This window comes from Eschrichtius robustus, chromosome 3, assembly GCF_028021215.1.
Source record: "Eschrichtius robustus isolate mEscRob2 chromosome 3, mEscRob2.pri, whole genome shotgun sequence".
Classification (NCBI taxonomy): domain Eukaryota; kingdom Metazoa; phylum Chordata; class Mammalia; order Artiodactyla; family Eschrichtiidae; genus Eschrichtius; species Eschrichtius robustus.
The window spans coordinates 59,168,878-59,186,892 of NC_090826.1; the positions used below are offsets into that span (position 1 = coordinate 59,168,878).

At 42.1% G+C, this 18,015-nt stretch overlaps 1 protein-coding gene across 2 annotated transcripts in view; it reads right to left on the reverse strand.

The window, feature by feature from the left end:
* Window positions 1–15,117, reverse strand: part of WLS (Wnt ligand secretion mediator) — a 106,386-nt gene extending 91,269 nt beyond the window's left edge. The window contains exon 1 of one of the 2 annotated variants that reach the window (XM_068540089.1): window positions 14,756–15,117. In XM_068540089.1, the coding sequence (XP_068396190.1) occupies window positions 14,756–14,861 (106 nt within the window). In that variant the 5' untranslated portion in view covers window positions 14,862–15,117. Of the gene's footprint in view, window positions 1–14,116; window positions 14,138–14,755 lie in introns of those variants that run through there. The other variant, XM_068540091.1, reaches the window with a different exon arrangement.
* Between the last annotated feature and the right edge of the window lie 2,898 nt (window positions 15,118–18,015).

The following is an 18,015-nucleotide window of genomic DNA, read 5'->3' on the forward strand; positions in this document are numbered from 1 at the left end:
TCGCTACCCAATGAACATACACAATGGACTTCTGCTTCATTACACTAACCAACAGCAGGATAGAAATAAGCAGAAGAGGAATAAACAAGCTAATTTATCATGAGGACAGAGCAAGCTTTCACCAGTCTCGCCATGGAAAACTTCAGTGGTTAACAGGAATATCAATAGTCTGGGGGTGATGTTTATGATCTTACAGATTGCAGACAGAGCCAAATAGACGCTGGTGATTAAAGAATTTTGCAGATTAGCAGGTGTGAACACATGCACACAAAAACCATGCCTTAAAACTCTGGGCTCCTACATAAAACCTACTGAATAATTATTTGGGAAAGCACAACCCAGGGCTTTGGATAATGTGGACTGACACCCTGGTAATTTGCCCCAAGTGTTCGACCTAACTGTGGGGTCCCTCTTATTCATCTTTGACGAGGTGGTCAGGAGGGACCCAGCCTCTTTGTGAGAGGGGTCTGGATACCCCCCTCCCTTCATTAGGCATGGCAAGGGCACAGTGGCTGATTGAATTAACAACTTTGGAGGGCTTCGGTCCCAGTTCCCAGACATTAGCACCATCATCCAGAACAAATTAAAAGTCTCACAGCAATTAAGCAGATTTTGAAAATGAATTTCCCATGGTTCAATGGTTCAACAAGCAATCTTGAGTTAAGTATGAGAGAAGAGTTTTAGAAGGAGAGGAGGAACTGACTGCTGAATTTCCAAAGAAAACACATAATTGGTAGAGGCATAAACAATAAACGTCTGAGCCTCTGCTAACTAGGCTTTTACATAAAGTTGGAAATAGTCACAGAAGTGTGAAAAAATAAAAAATTAACACGGAATTGTATTAAAATGGTGCATTTTAGGAGGATTCTTTTCCTTTTTTCTTTGCTTTTAATTCCTTTAACATCATTGTGTTCTTGCTTAAAAACAAATAAAATTAGGAGGGGACAAAAATGCATGTTTCTAGTCACTAGATTATAATTTCACACAAGCAATCTAAACCCGACTCTAGAACCACCTACATCTCCCTGAACCATTGTATCCAGGTTCGGAGCAGGCAGAAAACCTTTTATGTCAGCTCCCAAAGGACTCTGGGTGATTTAACACTGGGAAATCATTCTTGGGTTAAAAGAATAAGACTAATAATAAAATAACATGTAGCATATTCTATGTGGTTACAATTTGCAAGTTACTATACACATACCTTTCATTTCACAGATTATTTCATTTAATCCTCACAGCAATGTCACAAGCACTACTACTCCCATTTTACCCAAGAGGTAGATGGGGAAACTCTGGCTCTGAGTTTAAATAATTTGTTCAAGGCCACATAGGCACCAAGGGGTAGAGCCAGGATTTCTATCCAGTCCTCCTTCTGAACGCAACGCTCTTGCTTAACATTTAGAATAGCAAACTTCCATTTCCGCGGTGGTTTTACCTAGCCTTTAGAGCAGTGGATAGGTTCATAGCATACACACACACACACATCACTATTTTAGAGGGAAGGCCTGAATGATGATGTGATGACCCAGCCGAGGAGGAACTCCTGTCGCCTCTTTCAAGCCCGTTTTCTCTCCATCACCACCGCCTCCTCTCCCCTGACTCTTGTGTCAGCTCTGTGTCCCCTCCCCAATACTTCCACCTCTAGCTGGAAGGTCTGGCTAAGAGAAGTCCAAGTCCAGCTTTTGTGTAGCTTTCTCCTTGGTTTTCGCTTCCTTCCCTTTCAGTGTACATCTGTTGCTTAAATCTCTGTTCCCACCTTTCCACCTGGCTCCACTGGAAAGTCAGCAGGCCCAGGTTCCTCTTTGCCTGCAGGCACCTATTCCACACAGCATGTTTCAGTACAGTTCAGGAACCGGAAGGATGTGCGGATGAATTCATTCCCACCCACCAGATCAACAAGCTGAACACAATGGAATGCAGAGGTGGTTATTTGAATGTCTTATGCTTTCTTGTCAAGGGCAGTTAGAAAAGCTGACATCACAAATACATTACTGATCTCTAAGAAGAACCATAAATACATCTGCAAAATTCTTAGAAGGGAAACTTTGAAAGATGAATTTTCCATCTTTAAAAGTTTATAGAAAATTAAGCAAATTATGTGATCTTCTTAAAGAAGCCCCTAAAAAACAGCTCTCAGGGAGCAGAAGAAACACACTTACTTCTTAAAGATAATAAATCACAAAATTCCATTATGGTTCCACATTCCCATTTGAATATTCAAGATTCATGTACTAAGGTGCGTTCCTTTTTCTCAGCAAACTTTATCAGCTAGTATGGATAACCACAATCAATTTTCTGCCTTTATGGCCAAATAAAGACCCAATACATAAATCAGACCTAGCAGTAATCACTGTAACACTAGGCATAGGTAATGAAACACTCCCCTAGCAGTCAGGAAACTTGGTTCAAATCTTCTCTCATTGCAATTTCTCTGCACTTTAGTTTCTATTATACAACATAACAAGAAAAGGTCCCTTCCCAAAACTCCTCAAACTTACAATTTTATAAATCTAAGCATATAAACCATGAAGGTGACATAATCTTTTAAGTTCAAGTAAGTAATAAGAAACCTGTCCTCATTTAAATTATAAAAGAATAGCCCAGAATAGAGTGTTAGAAATTTTAGGGCTGACCTTAAAGTTGAAGCATTTTAGCTACCCCTGCAACAGGTCCAAAATGCAAGGCATTTATCTATTTCTTCAAAAAGTATTACTGAGCACCTACACTGCACTACCCTGTGGTAACCACTGGCGATAAAGATGAGCACATTAGACCATCCTTGCTCTCATGTAGCTTATAGTCTTACAGGGATTATATTTTAACTTTATTTTTCTTTATAATTCCTTATAATACAGCACGATAATTCTAGCTAAAGTTTCAGAAGTAGTTAATATTTTATAAGAAAAAGATCATTTCTTTCCTTGAAGCTTGACTTTCAAAGGTCTTTGTCATTTATATTATATCTAGAAGCAAAAACATTTCCCAGTGGATGATGACTTCAATTTTATAATGTAAAACAGAACAACTGGGATTTGCTATGCAGCAAGCATGGATGGAATCTCTCTTCCACATATTGAGTGGTATTCATTTAAAAGTCAAGCTACCTGGGCTATATATGCTATAAAGAGCCGTGAATACTGGCAAGCATTTTAAAAGGCAAAATTTAAGATTCAAATTAAACCTTGGTGAAAACTATCACTAACTGGATCAAAAAGTAAGTTAACTGCTCTAATTCACCAAATGTGTGGATGACATGCTTCTTGAACTGCTGGCTTGCATGGATTATGCTTAATGGGGAGGCTATCAAGCAGGGTTGCTGGGTTTCTAATTTTATGTAATTCACTAACAGGCAGAAATAAGCTTCCATGAGCCTAACTAGACATGGGATGACTCAAAAAAATCCTTAAAAAGTTAATTAGTGATGACTTCTAATTCAGGGAAATGTCTAACATATATTGATGGATCTAGCACATATGCACAGGTAACTTATGTTCTCTCATTTAAACCCATAGCCTCCTGTGAGGGAAAAATGTTTAGACGAGGAAACTGAGGCTGGCTCATAGAATGTAAATGGTTTGTCCAAGTTTGATAACAAACCGGATCACACGCATTGATCAACCCAAAAACCGCATGCCAGCGGTTAGAAATCTGATCACTTTAAATCAGTAAGTCTATCACTGAACAGAAACATCATATGGAAAACCTTGAGCCAACACCATGTTGTTTTGCAGTGTGACAATTTCCTAGGAATCTTATAAGAAGCCCAAGTCATTAAAGGCAACTTCCAAATTCCTGTAGCATCACTGCTTCGCTGGGAGAGTTACTCTAACTTGAGATGCACAGAGAGTTGGCGGCTTCCCTGGACAGAGCTGGTATCAGTACCTAACCACATCCTGACCTGGAAATGTTGTCTTCTCAAATATATACTAGTGCTGATTTTGTTCAAATCCCAAGCCTACTGCCTCTCCCAAACTATATTTTCTCTCTTTGTCTTTTTTAACAGGTAGGTGGGATAGAGAAGTGACATGAGAGAAATTCTCCCGATCTCTAGAAAAAAATAAGATGCTAACTGAAAGGGGACCTTAGCATACTTTTAGTTTAAAAATCTTAGGCATCTACAAATTATTCTGTTTCTTTCTCTTTCATCAACTATTATCCAGAAACACCACGTTCTCATAGAGCATAACTCTGTCCCGTTTGGGCATGTTCAAAGAACGATGCCGGCCGAGGATTTAACACAGGCTGGCTCATGGACATGCAAACACTGTACAGTTAGGAGACTGGGTGACTGAACGGATGTCCAAGGCCCTGGAGTTGCCTGTCACAAGCCCCTCCCCAACCCACCCACTGCCACCTCACAATTCGGCAGAAGCTGATCCCTTCTAAGTACAGATGTGTTCTTTAAGTGACAGCAAAACCCCTGGTGCAGTCTTTCCAAAGCCTCAGTAAAAATCTTATCTACAACTTCCTTTTGCCCAGGCACGCAGGGGCTGAAGTCAGAGCCCATTTCACACACGCCAGAACTAGCTCAACAGAGCAGAGCAAAGAAAGGAATGTGGGGATGTGTCTTTTCTACATTTGAGGCATTCCGTTCTCAGGCGAGTTCTAACCTAAATGAGAGCAGATAAAATATATAAGAACCCGGAGTAAAAGGAACAGAAAAAAGACTTGATCTGCCTTGAGAGAGGGCTGGGTTTCACAGATATGGATCCCAACTTTTTGGTTGGGATCACCTGAAGGCAAGCATGTTAAAGAGAGAATTAAAAGAAAAAAGAATTCATTACAGCTAAATCAGAGGACGCAGAAAAACAGTGCTTTGTGACTCTGCTTAGTTTCAGCAAAAATAAAAGAAGTAGAAGAAGCTACCCTGTAATACTGGCACTTCTGAAATCACAAAAATATGCTTGTCAGACACAACTGCATAAGGCCTTCAACATTTTAAGCCCTGTTTTGGCAATTTGAATTTTCTACTTGCAATTACCTTCAGAGTGCAGAAATGGCAGACACAAAGGATGAGCAACTTTGTTGTTTCTTTTGTATGTAAAATAGACCCAGAAAATACAGGGCATGTCACTTCCCCTAAACTCACTACAACTTCAGAATTATGCCTGCCACAAACATCCCCTGAAAGCACAAAAGTTAGTCACAGACATTTAGACAAGGAAGCTTTAGACTGATGAAGTCTTTAAACATGAGGATGTCACTTTTGGTTGGATTGGTAAGGACCATAGCGCACAGTTTTGTTTTGTTTTAAGTTTTAAATTTACATTTTCTCAAGCAGGAGAAAGGGGATGTACCGCCCGCTCAGCAAACAAGGAAGAAATTTAGCTTTATTTTTGTTTTTTATTATTATGTGGTGTTCTTTCGAATCCACATAGAACAGCTTAACACTCCATATAATCTTACTGCTTCATCAGAAATTAGCTAAGAACATTAAGTACACAAAGGCAAGCAGAAGACAGTAAAGTTATTGCTACTTTATTTTCAAGTAACAGGAAAGTCAATAGAGCTTTAAGAACCACAAGTTGGGAATTTTCTGCACATTAACTCTACGACGGAAATCAGATGATCTTCATGCTGAAACGCAGAAAGAGATATATGCTTGGAGTGCTGACTGGCATTAGAACCTGAGTCTAAACCAAGGCTCTGCCTCTAACTGTGTAAACTGAGCCCCTTCCCTTTCTTGGGACTCCGATTCCTCCTCAAAGGAGGTAGGACAAGACGGTCTCCAAGGCCCTTTCATCTTTACAATTTAATAGCAACAAGCTCCACGGCTTCCATTAAGGCCAGATACCACCAAAGGGGACAGACACAGCGGATCCAAAAAGCTGCACTCATGGCAAGTGATAAGATCGCAAAGCTTTGGAGTGGAATCAATTAACATACCCCAGCCTATAATGTAATGATGCCACTGGAGGGGGAAGGGGTGCTACTGCTAGGTGTGAAATGACTTGCCTATATCCAGAGACCCCAGAGCCCGGGGCATGCTCCCTTTCTCTTCCTGTGTCCTCATGTGACCTACTACACGTCTACATCTCTCTGCTGCCGGTGAGTTTCTGTGGCAAATTGTCCCAACTGCTGTAGACTTAGAAAATGGCATAACCAAGCTCTATTAAAATTGCCTATAAAGCAAAAGTAATTAACCTGGAGCAAAATGTGTATGCTTTAGGACAATGATTTAGACTCATGTTCTTTTTTGCTAGTTATCTGAAACAATATTAATATCTACCATTTGGGGAAGGCTCATTCTGAGACATACAGTTATAATGGGAATTCATGTTAGAAAGCAGGTTGACCTCTCTGTGCACCTTCAAACCCAAAATGAGTAATGCTTTGGGTCATTCCACTTCCCTCTGCCTAAATAGATCCATGAATCTGGAGGTGTTTGACAAAGTGGTGGTGACTCAAGAAAGAAAAAGAATAGAAAATAGACGACGTCAAGGCTAAATTCTTCCAGATCTAAGAGCAGAGAGGTACAGAGAGAGAAAAGTAGGAGGAACGGATAAGGGTTAAGCAGATGGTTTCAGCAAAATGTCCTCTGGGAATCAGATCTCTGGTGGGCCTGGCTCAGTGAGAAACCCAAAGGGTGCCTTATCCTCATGATAGTGGATTCCTCACTACAGTCATCCATGAAATAGGAGGCCTCTGCCCCACATCACAGTTGAGGGTGGGAGCCAAGGAGCTTTTGTGACTTACTTGCGATCACGGAGACCACAGATCATCTGCAGAGTTACAGCCAAGTTCCTCTCCACTACATGATGCTGCCCTGAGACCAGGCACTCTCTCCCTGGGAGGGTCTCAGTCCAAAACTAAAAGCAGCAGATAACTGGCCCCCAACCAGCTCTCATGAGCTTAACCTCCTTAATCTGGAGCTTGGAAAAAAAAAACAAAACAAAACTGAACCAATCATTTACAGACCGGTTACCTTCTTCATAAAGAAAAATCATAATGCCTTGCCAAAACAAATGTAATAACTTGGCGTCTTCTTTCAATTTCTTCTGCTTTCTTGGAAATGTGTATTTATGGATAAAGCCTCTTAGTTAACCCAGGGAATTAACTAGAAGATTAAGAAGGCCCTATAATTCCTGTGGGCCAGTGAAGAAAGAATACCCTTTACCAGGGAATATTAAAAGAATAGAGTAGAAAAGAAAAAGAGGGAGCAGAAATTGCACTTGAAGGCCCAGGATTTAAACAGGCAAGTAGGGAGAAACACTAGCTCAGCTTGGGAGGAGTGGGTGGCATAGGAAGTAGATTCTGGAAATCCAGGCATAAGCTATGTCCCAAAGAGACGTTCTCATATGTTTACAGGGGCCTTAATTTTCCTTTCCTGAATCCATATGCTACTCCTATCTCCCTTCTCCACACCCACATTCCCCTCTCTTGTATTTAACAGCTATATTCAGGACCTATTGTGTATGCTAAGTCTAGCTGGCATTCAGGTTGAAGCAACTCTTTGACAAGTTTTCAATTACAACTCGCAGTTACTCTTTGCTGTGTGTAATAATTTCTTTTGGTTGGGGCGGGGGGGAGCTGGGGTGTAATTTCCTCAGGTTCAGCCCTCTTCAGCACGGCCTGCAAGCACTGGCCAACATTTACATTAGCTGGCGAAAGAGGTTAATATATTTTAGGAATTGGGATCATTTGTATGGGAAGTAACTAGGTCAGTGAATAGTACCCAGGCAGTGATGGGAGTATGTGGTCTGGGAAAGGGGTAGAAGCAGAAAAAGCCAGTCTGAGCTTTCATCTTCTATTGAATCTGTGTAGAATGTTTCATCACACTTGACTCTTTGTTTCCCATAGAAATGGAAGGAACAATAGGAGGAGAGTGGCATTAGACTTGAGAGCATGGCTTGATTCAGTTCAGGATCATGGGCTTGAATGCCAGCCCTCTTATTTACCATCTCTGTTAACTCCGAAAAGTTCCTTAAGTGAGCCTCACATTCATCTGAAAACTGGAGAAAGTACCTGTTCCTCTAGGTTGTTATGTTCATTAAGTGAATCAATACATGTAAAATGTTTTCCATAGTCACCCAATAAATCTTAAAAAAAGCAGCAAATCGTAATTAGCCAAATCCCTCACTACCGGTCAGATGACGCTCTGATTATTGCTTTTGCTCCTCTACAAAATTTAATTATGGGTGGAACATGGTAGGGTGGGAGGGATGGAGGGGAGGGAGAGGTAGTGCTAAAGGGCTAAAGAACCTTAGGATTTCTGTATTCTAAAACATATGAGTTGCTCTTTTCTGTTATTTATCAATTCTTTTTGATTAGCCCTATTATGAAAAGGGAAAAATGCAAAACATTTCATCATCAAGTTTGAGAACTTCAGTGCCTCAAGTTCCTCCTCTCCACTGCCATCCAGGCACTTTTTCTGGGAACCATCCACATCTGGCACACTTGTCTATTCTATTGTGCCACCGTTACAACACCTCAGAGAAAACAGAAGACAAATGAAATAGACATGATCTTTTCACGTCTTGATGCTCTCTGTCTCCCTTCATCTCTTAGAGTCGCTATCAAAACTGAGGGCAGTAAATCTCTCAATAGAGAAAATCCATCAGCATTTTTTCCAATAGGACATGTACCTATTCATGGTGTCAGCATGGAAGACTCCGGTTTGAAATGCCCTCATTAGTATGCATGGGTGTATATATAAACCAAAATTATCCTTTGGGGAAACTGAATTTTGAACTTTCAGTAAGAGGCTCTTCTTTCAACTGCTCTCACTGCCAATCCACACCCTCTAAAAAACCTCTCCAACCTCAGTTGATTTCTTCTCTCCTCTTCCTTTGAAAAAGTCCAGACTTACATAACTGTATAAATATGTTAAAACCACTAACTAGAGAAAATAAAGTTGAGTAATCTTCCTTAAGGTAGCAGAACTCAAACACTTTGTGGCTAATGAACTTGGCTGCTCAGCCAGTTTGCTTATTCATAGAATTATGGGGACGGACTGGTTAGAACCTGTAAGAAATTGGTTGGACTGGCATATGTAGACTTCTCAGAAGTTGTCCTCCCTTAGCTGGGTCAAGGCTCTGCTTTATTAAGTACAGCTGGACTCCATTTCACCTATCATCAGATTTGATACTTTTTCTTTTAATATGTTACCTGTGGGTTAGAAATGAGAAATTAGTTGCATTTGCAGTGTTACTTATCATGTCTCTCTACATTCAAACCATTTCTATTCAGCCCTGGAAGTCAAGGCTTTGGGAAGTGGGGTCAGGAGCACCTAATGGTTGATAATTCTGGATTGACTGGAATCCAATCCGAGTTTTGACCCTGACTAGCTAGGTAATCTTGAGCAATTTTTCTAGACCTTTCTGTACCTCAGTTTACTTATATGTAAAATGGGTACAACAGTACCAATGTGGCAAGGCTTTGCGTGAATCAAATTAAACAAAGTCTGGCACACAGTACATATTTAACACATGTTTAGCATTATTTATATTGTTATATTAATATGTTTATGTTAAGATAAAATATTAATATAACTATTTGATGACATAATTAACAGGTCTTCTCATTTCACATGTTCTCAAATTCCCAGTAGATGAGTGAGAATTATCATGATATTAAAAACCTCATCATAAGAAATCTTTTGCTAGTGAACTTGGATTAAGAGGGACTCTTTTCTACCTCTGGCTCCCCAAGGTTACTCAGGCTTCAAGTCCCCTCTTTCTTAAGCCCTAGTCATCATTGTAGCACTATGCTGGGTACACATTAGGCTCTAATCAATATTTTGCACATTAGGTAGGTAACATACATGAGCTCTAAGCTAAGGACTTTCACACAATTCCAAATTCTAAACCTCCATAGAAACACCTTTATGAGGAAGATAAGGTAAGAATCTTTCCTCAGTCTACATGGATTAAAAAAAATTTTTTAAGGCTGCATTATTGCAAAATGTCAACTAGCTAGGAAAGGCTTTGAGTCTAGATCTGGGTTCCAGGCAGGGGACTTGAAAACCTTACAAAGCCACGCTATTATCTCAAGGAAATGTTTCTCACTTTGAACAGGGAAAAGGGAAAGTTCCAACAGAAGGCTAGACAGGCTGTACTGAATGATTAGATGAAAGCATGATTAGAGATTGTTAGCACTAGCATGACTTTGTTGCAATAACCAAGTAGATAGCTTAGATAGTTTTTTAAAAGTCAAATAATGTAGTTTCAATTACAAAAAATTTCCCACTCTTTACAAAAGAATTTTTGAGGTTGCACAGTACTGCTACAAACCATATTAGATATTCTGACAGTTAACAAAGAAAAAAATGACATGGTTTAGTCAGATACGAAATTTTACAAAATAAGAATCAAATACAGAAAAAAGTGGAGTAACATCAACCAAAAGCAAGTTCGTTAGTTCTTTTCTCAACAGATACCCAAACACTGCAGGATTGCCAAGTATTGCACTATTAATATAGGCTAAAACGTAATAAATACCACAACAAGTTTAAAACTTAATGTGTTGGGAAGCAAACACTTATATACGCTGCATAACTGTAATTTTATTATTAAATTTCTTAAAATCCTGCCCCTTTCAAATAAGTGATAGTGGCAGAAACAAAAACTCTTCATATGAATGGACCACAATCAAAACCATCCATAGTTTCCATTCAAACAATAATAGCACAATAATATGGGCTATATCATTGAAAAGCAGTAGATAAGTCCATGCTAAAATTGAGAAAACTGATTATACATGTGTGCATATGTATGTGTATTATACATGTATACACACATATAATATTCTCCGCAATAAAATACAAGAAAAGGCTGCTCACATACTAAGCCTTTGAAAGAAAGCAATCCTTCCTAAAAAAATAATAATGGGCAATTTGTTGATACTTATTTGGGTTTAAGTTTGGAATATTCTAATTTATGGGTATGCTTAAAACAATGCAATAATTTTCTATTCATCCGATCCTGATCTTTATACTCTTACCAGTTTTAGAACAGGTGGGAAGGGTGACCTGCTTTTCCAACCATTATATCTCCCAGACATGACTAATTTGAAGCTGAGCAAATTGCACATAATAGGCCAGGGAATCAAGTTCATGATTTTTAGTCGGCTGCACTCTTGTTTCAGCACACATGGTCTCCTTCCCCTCCCCCCTTCTACCACCCCTGCAGCTGCTTCTCCGTGAACTAAACTCACCAAACGTAAAATCAAAGGAAAATTATTTTTTAAATTTTCTGCAGGCTTATTTTTAAGGAGGCTAAAGATTAAGCTGTATCTCTAAAAATATTTTCTTTTCCTTCAGGGGTTCTTAAATTTTTAAATGAATTCTAAATACAAAATAAGTTAGCCACTTAAGAAACCTTCTGAATACATAAGCAAACAATCAGATGCATGATTTTATAATGACTCAAAGTTTTTACAAAAGCATGGCATAATTCAGTGAATTCTTAAGTACCCCAAATTCTACCACATAAGATATTGCTTTCCAGAGACTTCTTGAAAAATCCCATTAAAGGCTTAGCAGTATACAGACCCTGGCACAAAACAAGCACAAAAACAAACAAACAAAACCTTGGTTCTAAGAAGGCTGTTGGAGCAGGGGAGGATTTAAGCTGACTAAACCAAAACCCAATCCCTCTTATTTCCTTTTTACCTAGTGTTTAAATTTTTCCCCATCAATTCTAGAAGGCTACAACCAAACACCAGTCTGAATGCCACATAAAACTTAAGCACTGAAAAATTCATACAATTTCACAACTGAAAGGAATCTTAAACTCATCAACCTACCAATGAGGAGACTGAAGCCTGTTGGTTAACTGAAAAAGTGCCTGTCACCTTGGGTGCGTGGTTTGTCATTATTGTTTGGGGGTGGTGGTTGATTGTTTTTGTTTTGCGTCTGCGTGCATGGAGTACTTACACCCTTACAATCAGGAGCTTTGCCATTCGGATCCTCCCCTTTCTAGGCTGTCATGTTTCCTCTCATCTAGGACAACAGTGATCAAAAAGGAACATTATATACCAAGGCCAATTCAAAGTGAAGATTTCACTTTCTCACTTGGCCTCTGCAGATGAATTAGAAAGACACTGCACACCCAAGACACCGGACTTCCTACGGATCAATAGGGTTGAGCAGTGAAGAAGTTCTGTTCTCACTGGGGAGGGTGGAAGAGGAGGTTTCTGGACTTTACTTAGACTTTCCAGCCTACACACTTCTCCTTCAGCCACTGATTCCACTCACTTTCTTGAAGTTCCATCCTTTGCTTAGTTTCACCTGATTTCCAGGTTAGGGAAGTTTGGTGGGAAAACATATCACTTACCTTTTGTTGATATTTATTTCCCATGTTTGGGTCTTATAGCATACCTAAGTTCTTAGATTTGTTTAACAGCAAAAAAAAAAAAAAAAATTACTCTATCTCTATAACTGGTTGAGGTAAAGGCTAAGCCACTATTCAAGTGTTACGGTGAAATGGATCTGATCTTTTCAGCCTTCAGGCCGGAACTAGGGACATAGCTTTGGCAACTGAGGAAGGAGGAGAGGTAAGAGGTAAACGTAGACAACAATTTCCCCCAAGAAGTGTTATACAGAGATAGTTTTCTTTTTCAAGCAAAGATGGAATTAAATCAGTTGATTTATTGAGGGGAATCTAGACCTATCACTAACTTTTTGAGATTGTTATCAGATACGGTCACTAATCAAGTTCTCGGGGAAAAACAACCCTTGGCACCACTTACTCCAAACAAACCCCTCTTAAAACATACAACTGTTCTGATCCTATGGCAACTCCAATGTCCAGCAGCCACTCACCAGTGCCCTTGGACCTTCTCCACAGTACTAAGATTCCAGAAATTATGCTAGTTCCAGAAGTGCCCTAAGAAACCTACAACAGTGGATAATGGGCTAGATCAACTTTAGAAAAAGAAACACACACCAACAAATACCAGGGAACTATGTGTAATGGTTCACTGCTTGTGCAAAAACCTCAAAGAGGATGAAGGTCAGACAGGGATAATAGGCCAATTTAATTCTGAAAGCACAAGGTGCAAGAAATTTTAATTATGGTCTGCCACTGAAATCACACAAGATCCAATGGCATCTAACTGCAACTGCTCATCAAGGGAGACAAGAGGTGTAATTGTAACCGCTGCATAATCACCGTGAGGGCACAGAGAAGGCTGCCTTCAGCTCCCAGTAGAGAATGTATTAAGAGCCTCGAAAAATCCAATACAGGGAAACATGGAGATTGCACGTAGCTAAACAGGAGCTCCTAACGGGAGGGGTGGGGGGAGGGTTCCAGGAATAAAAAGATTAAGCTGTTTGACCCAAATTGAGGATATGAGCTTGGAAAACTCTGAACCTCCTTCTGCTTTGTGGATACACACACAGCGAAAGGCACGATCTCCTCCAGAAATTTCTCTCCTTGGTGAAGCTTCACCCACTCTCCTTTGTTTCAACAATTAGCCTGGATGTTACGGTGATTTACAGAACCAGACTCCCTTTCATTTGTTCCCATCAAACCCAAGTCTGGAGACAAAACGCCACGCACAGGACTCGAGGTGCCCAAGCCTGTGCAGCTCTCACGACCACGACGACACCCGCGCCGCGCGGGCTCCGGAAAAGGGACGCGCGCAGAAAGCCCCTCCGTAGACTCTCCACTCCGCAAAGTTTTACAGATCTGCGAAATACGGAAGCCTAGCCTCTCATCCGCACCCGTGGCGAAGTTGGCGCTTAAGTTTGCGCCGGGACGTCCTAAATCTCGAGGGTAAGGGGAAAGCGAGTGTGCGGAGAGGCGGGAGGATGGATGGAGATGGAGACACGGCGAGAAGAAGGGAGTATTTTTGAGTAGAAGGTCCGTGAAACCATCTTCTTCACCCGGAAGCGTGTTTGGCTCGAGAGGTCCGGGCGATGCACGCCAAGGGAGGTCTCCCAGGGGGGGAGCTGTCACCGGCGGGGGGCTGCGGCGGGGGCGCAGGCCGCCCTCCTAGGCGCCAAGGCAGGACCCGGGGCTCCAGACTCACCGGCTCTCGGAGCTCTAAGAAGTGGGGGAGGGGAGATTCGCGAGAGGGCGGGAGGCCAAAAGCAACACCTTTCTGATACGCCTTTCCCCTCCGACCTCTCCAACTTCCCGCAGCGCCATCCAAGGACTTTCTCCCACCGTACCTCACCCCATCCAGGCTCCGGGCCAAGGCTCGGACCTTGCGGACGGCCACGGCGGGGCGCGGGATGGGAGTGCGACGAGGAAGCCGAGGGCACGAAGGTCAGGACCCAAAATGCAAACTCTCAGCCCCCAGCTGAGACAACCCAAAGCGTTTACACATGCAGAGATCACAGCCCTGTAACAGGGCTCTCTGGGTTTGCGCCGGGCGCAGTTCTCCGACTCTTCAGTTGTTCCTAATAAAGTCGATTACGTTGCCCTCCGGGAGCTGATTGGGAGGGAAGCGAGAGGAAAAGGGGGGGAACGCGGGAAAAAGCGGGGGGAGCGGCAATCAACTTTGTAACCCAGCGCTTCCTCGCGCGATCCGTCGCCATGCTTAAGATTCCCACCCCCGCTACCCCCCTCCTTCCTTTCAAGTGGATACTGAAACTAGGCCAAAACTTTTCCCCCTCCTTTTCTCTTAGCCACTAGACTGGATTGTGCCCCACGGAGCCCCATGGAGCTCTGCTTTCTTAAGCACAATAGCCGGACTAATTAGATCATAGAAGCAAGGCAGTGATACTGTAACAAGTAGCCGAAGAGGCAAAGAGGGAAGGGGCCCGAAAAGAGAGAAAGGGGGAAAAGTTTGCAGCTCTCGCACTTACCAATCAAGCCTCCCACCAGAAAGGCGATGATTTGGAACAGGAGCAGAATCCCACCAACAATGCACAGCTTCTTGGTGCTCATGTTTTCTATAATTGCCCCAGCCATTTTTGCGCCCCCCTTTTTCTTTTCTCCTTGAAATAAATGTTTTAGGGTGTGCTTTTTGCTCCCTTTCCTCTCACGCTCCCTTCTCCCTCGCCTCCTTTCTGGGCGCTGCAAAACTTCAGGGGTGCGGGAGCGCGGCGAGGATGGGACCGGGACGGAAGGCGCCCGCACGGATTCCCCCGGCACAGCCGGCTCGGGCTCCCCCAATGCCAGGAGCTGTGATTGTGGCCGCTCCGCCGCCTGTGGACGCTTAAAGGAGCAGGGAAGCGGATCACATGACGCCGCCTCCCTCCCTTTCTTCCTCCCTCCCTCTCGCGCTTCCTCCCTCCCTCCCTCCCTCCCGCTCTTCCACTCCCCCTTGCCCTTCAGTGCGGGGCTCCGAGCTCTGGCGGGTGCTGGTGTCCCGCTCCCGGGTCTGGAAGGCAACCTGTCCCGCCAGGGTCTCGTGTCGTTTGGGGGTTGATGTTGTTGTTTAGTGGGTTCCCCCTACTCCGCTTCCCACACGTTTCCTCTTCTGGTGCGAGATTTAAATCCCCCGTGGGCAGCTCGGCAGACCTTTAACTTACGCGTTGACTTTAGGAAATGGTCCCCACCCCCAACTGCTAGAACTCTCTTTAGGAAAGAGGAGGAGAATTTTTTAAAGGGACCCAATAGATGCTTAAGTCAAAGCACGGAGATGCGGAATAAAGTCTCAGCTGGGCTTCCTTCTGCCTGATCCCAGCCCCGTTATTGGGCAAATACCCAGCTAAATCCCCCCCCACTGCACCCCTTGGGGAACCCTGCGCTCCAGCCAGATCAGGCCACTGTTCATTACCACATTATCCCCCCACTCCATAGGTTTCCAGAGCCTTAACCCTGGCTCTTGCCTTGAAAGAAAATATATTCTACCCCATCGGAGTTTTAAACCTCATTTAAAAACCAGCTCGCCTGAAAAATCTTTCTTACTTTCGAAACCACCTCCTTTTAATATATCCGGGCGTTAAGCCCCTACAATTCCTGTGTTTACGTTCTTACCTTCTATTGCAAGGACTTGTGTGTACACGTTTGTCTCCACCATTTAGCTGTAAACTCCTGGGGAATAGGGACCGAGTGCTCTTCATCTTTGTACCCCCTGTGGTGCTTAACAAAATTCTAGCTCTAGTAGGTCCTCTGTAAAGTTTTGTGGAATGAATAAATAAGTGAATGTGAAAGCAAGCCCACGGTGTGCATTTCAAAAGCCTGAGACCTTATTTGCCTTAGAGGGAACACATATTAAGTTACAATGTTTGTCCTCTCTTTGTAAGGATATATTTATATTTATGCTTAACTTCCAGGGGGAAAGGTAAGTGGGACTCTAGAGATTTCCTGCTCCAGCAAGTCTAAATTCCTGGGCCTGGCTGGCTGTTCCACGTTACATAAACTAGCCACTTGGCCAGTATAACTCACATTGCCCAACAGACCCTTGGTTTGGTAACACCCTATTCGCACACATACACAGCTTCCACCACCCACCACCCCTTACATACCTGGTTTCTTGTCCCTCGCCTCCACCTACACCCTCCTCATGCCAAGGGAATATCCCAAGTCCTGTCTCCTCCTCTACTCTGTTCCTGATTTCTCGGTGCCCTTATAGAAGATGCCATGCAGGATACACTTAATAGAAGTGTTAGATTCTAATCTCCAACTAGACTAGGAACTCCTTAAGGACAGGTGCCAAACCATACATATATAAAATTCCATCTCCTTGGAGTCTAACAGTTTTTAACAGTTCTGGGGATACAGTTGCTATTTATTTATTCTTTCCTTTAACCAATAGGCACATATTGCGCCCTTAACTTGTCCCAAGCTTTCTTTTCTAAGTACTTGAGGATAGCAAGATGTGAAGACACTTGCCCTTGACCTGGAGGAGCCCCAGACTAGCTGTTATTCACTGACTAGTGATTAACCATCTTTACTTTAAAGAACAGCAGATCAAATGGCAAATGGTCAGAAATAGACAGAACTGTTGTGAACAATAGCGGTCAACACTTTGGTACCCAAACATAGATAGACCAGCGTGGGTTATTTTTGCATTCCTTCTTTACCTTTTCAGAATCTTACATCATTATTTTTTCCCTGTCAGTATTGGTTCCAGAGCATCATAAAAAGAAGTAAGAATGTCCTTCTCACCTTACTGCTAGTTAACTCCACATTCTGTGTTCTCATCTCAACAAGCTGGCAACTTCCACACATTTAAATAATAATGCCTTAGGGTTAGAATTCCTTTTTTTAATATCAAGGGATATTTCTAAAGTAAGGTTGACAGGATTCAATATCAAGATTTACTCTCCATTTGATATTACATTTCACAATTTAAGAAGAAAGAAATGGGTGTCCCATGCACTTCAAGTTTGAATTGGATCCATAAGATATTCTTGGCTAGTTGCATTCATTTAAGATTAATGAGTCCTCAACTCATTTTTCTATCAACTGCTACAACACACCCCATCCCCTGTAGCTCCCAAATGCATCTCTGCAGAGTAACTGGCTTAACTCCTTATGTTCCAGTGTCCACATCTGGAAACCAGAGGCTTGGGATAAAATACTGGTTCCCCACAAATATGATCCCCTATTTTGAACAGGCACTTATATAACCATTTTTATTAAAAAGAGATATTTCTAATTGCTAATAAATGCTTCTAGCTTGCCTGAGATTACCAATATTGCCAAACTGAGAGTAGGGCAGACAACATGCAATATTCATCACCATGAACTGCTTTTAAAAATTCACAATGTCTATTATGTCTTTATGAATATTAAAAGTGACTATCGGATCCGTATTTTCCAAGGGAATAACACAGATGAGTAGAAAACAGCATGAGTGTTTGAGTCCGCTGGATCTGGGGTGTAGCCTAGAGCCCAGCTCTGCCTCTTGCTGTGTGTGATCACCATAAACCATTACACAGTCATTTACCCACTCTGAGGCTCAGGTTTCTCATCTGTAAAATGGAGATCATAATAGCACCTACCTCATGGTATTCTTGCAAGATATGATGATGATGATGATGATAACGATGATTATATTTAGGAACCCTTAGAAGAAAACAAAAACCTTGTGTTAAAAGACTAGTAAAACTGATCACTAATTGGTTCTTTCTCAGCTCTAAGATTTTATCATGTTATAATTATTTTTGGAAGC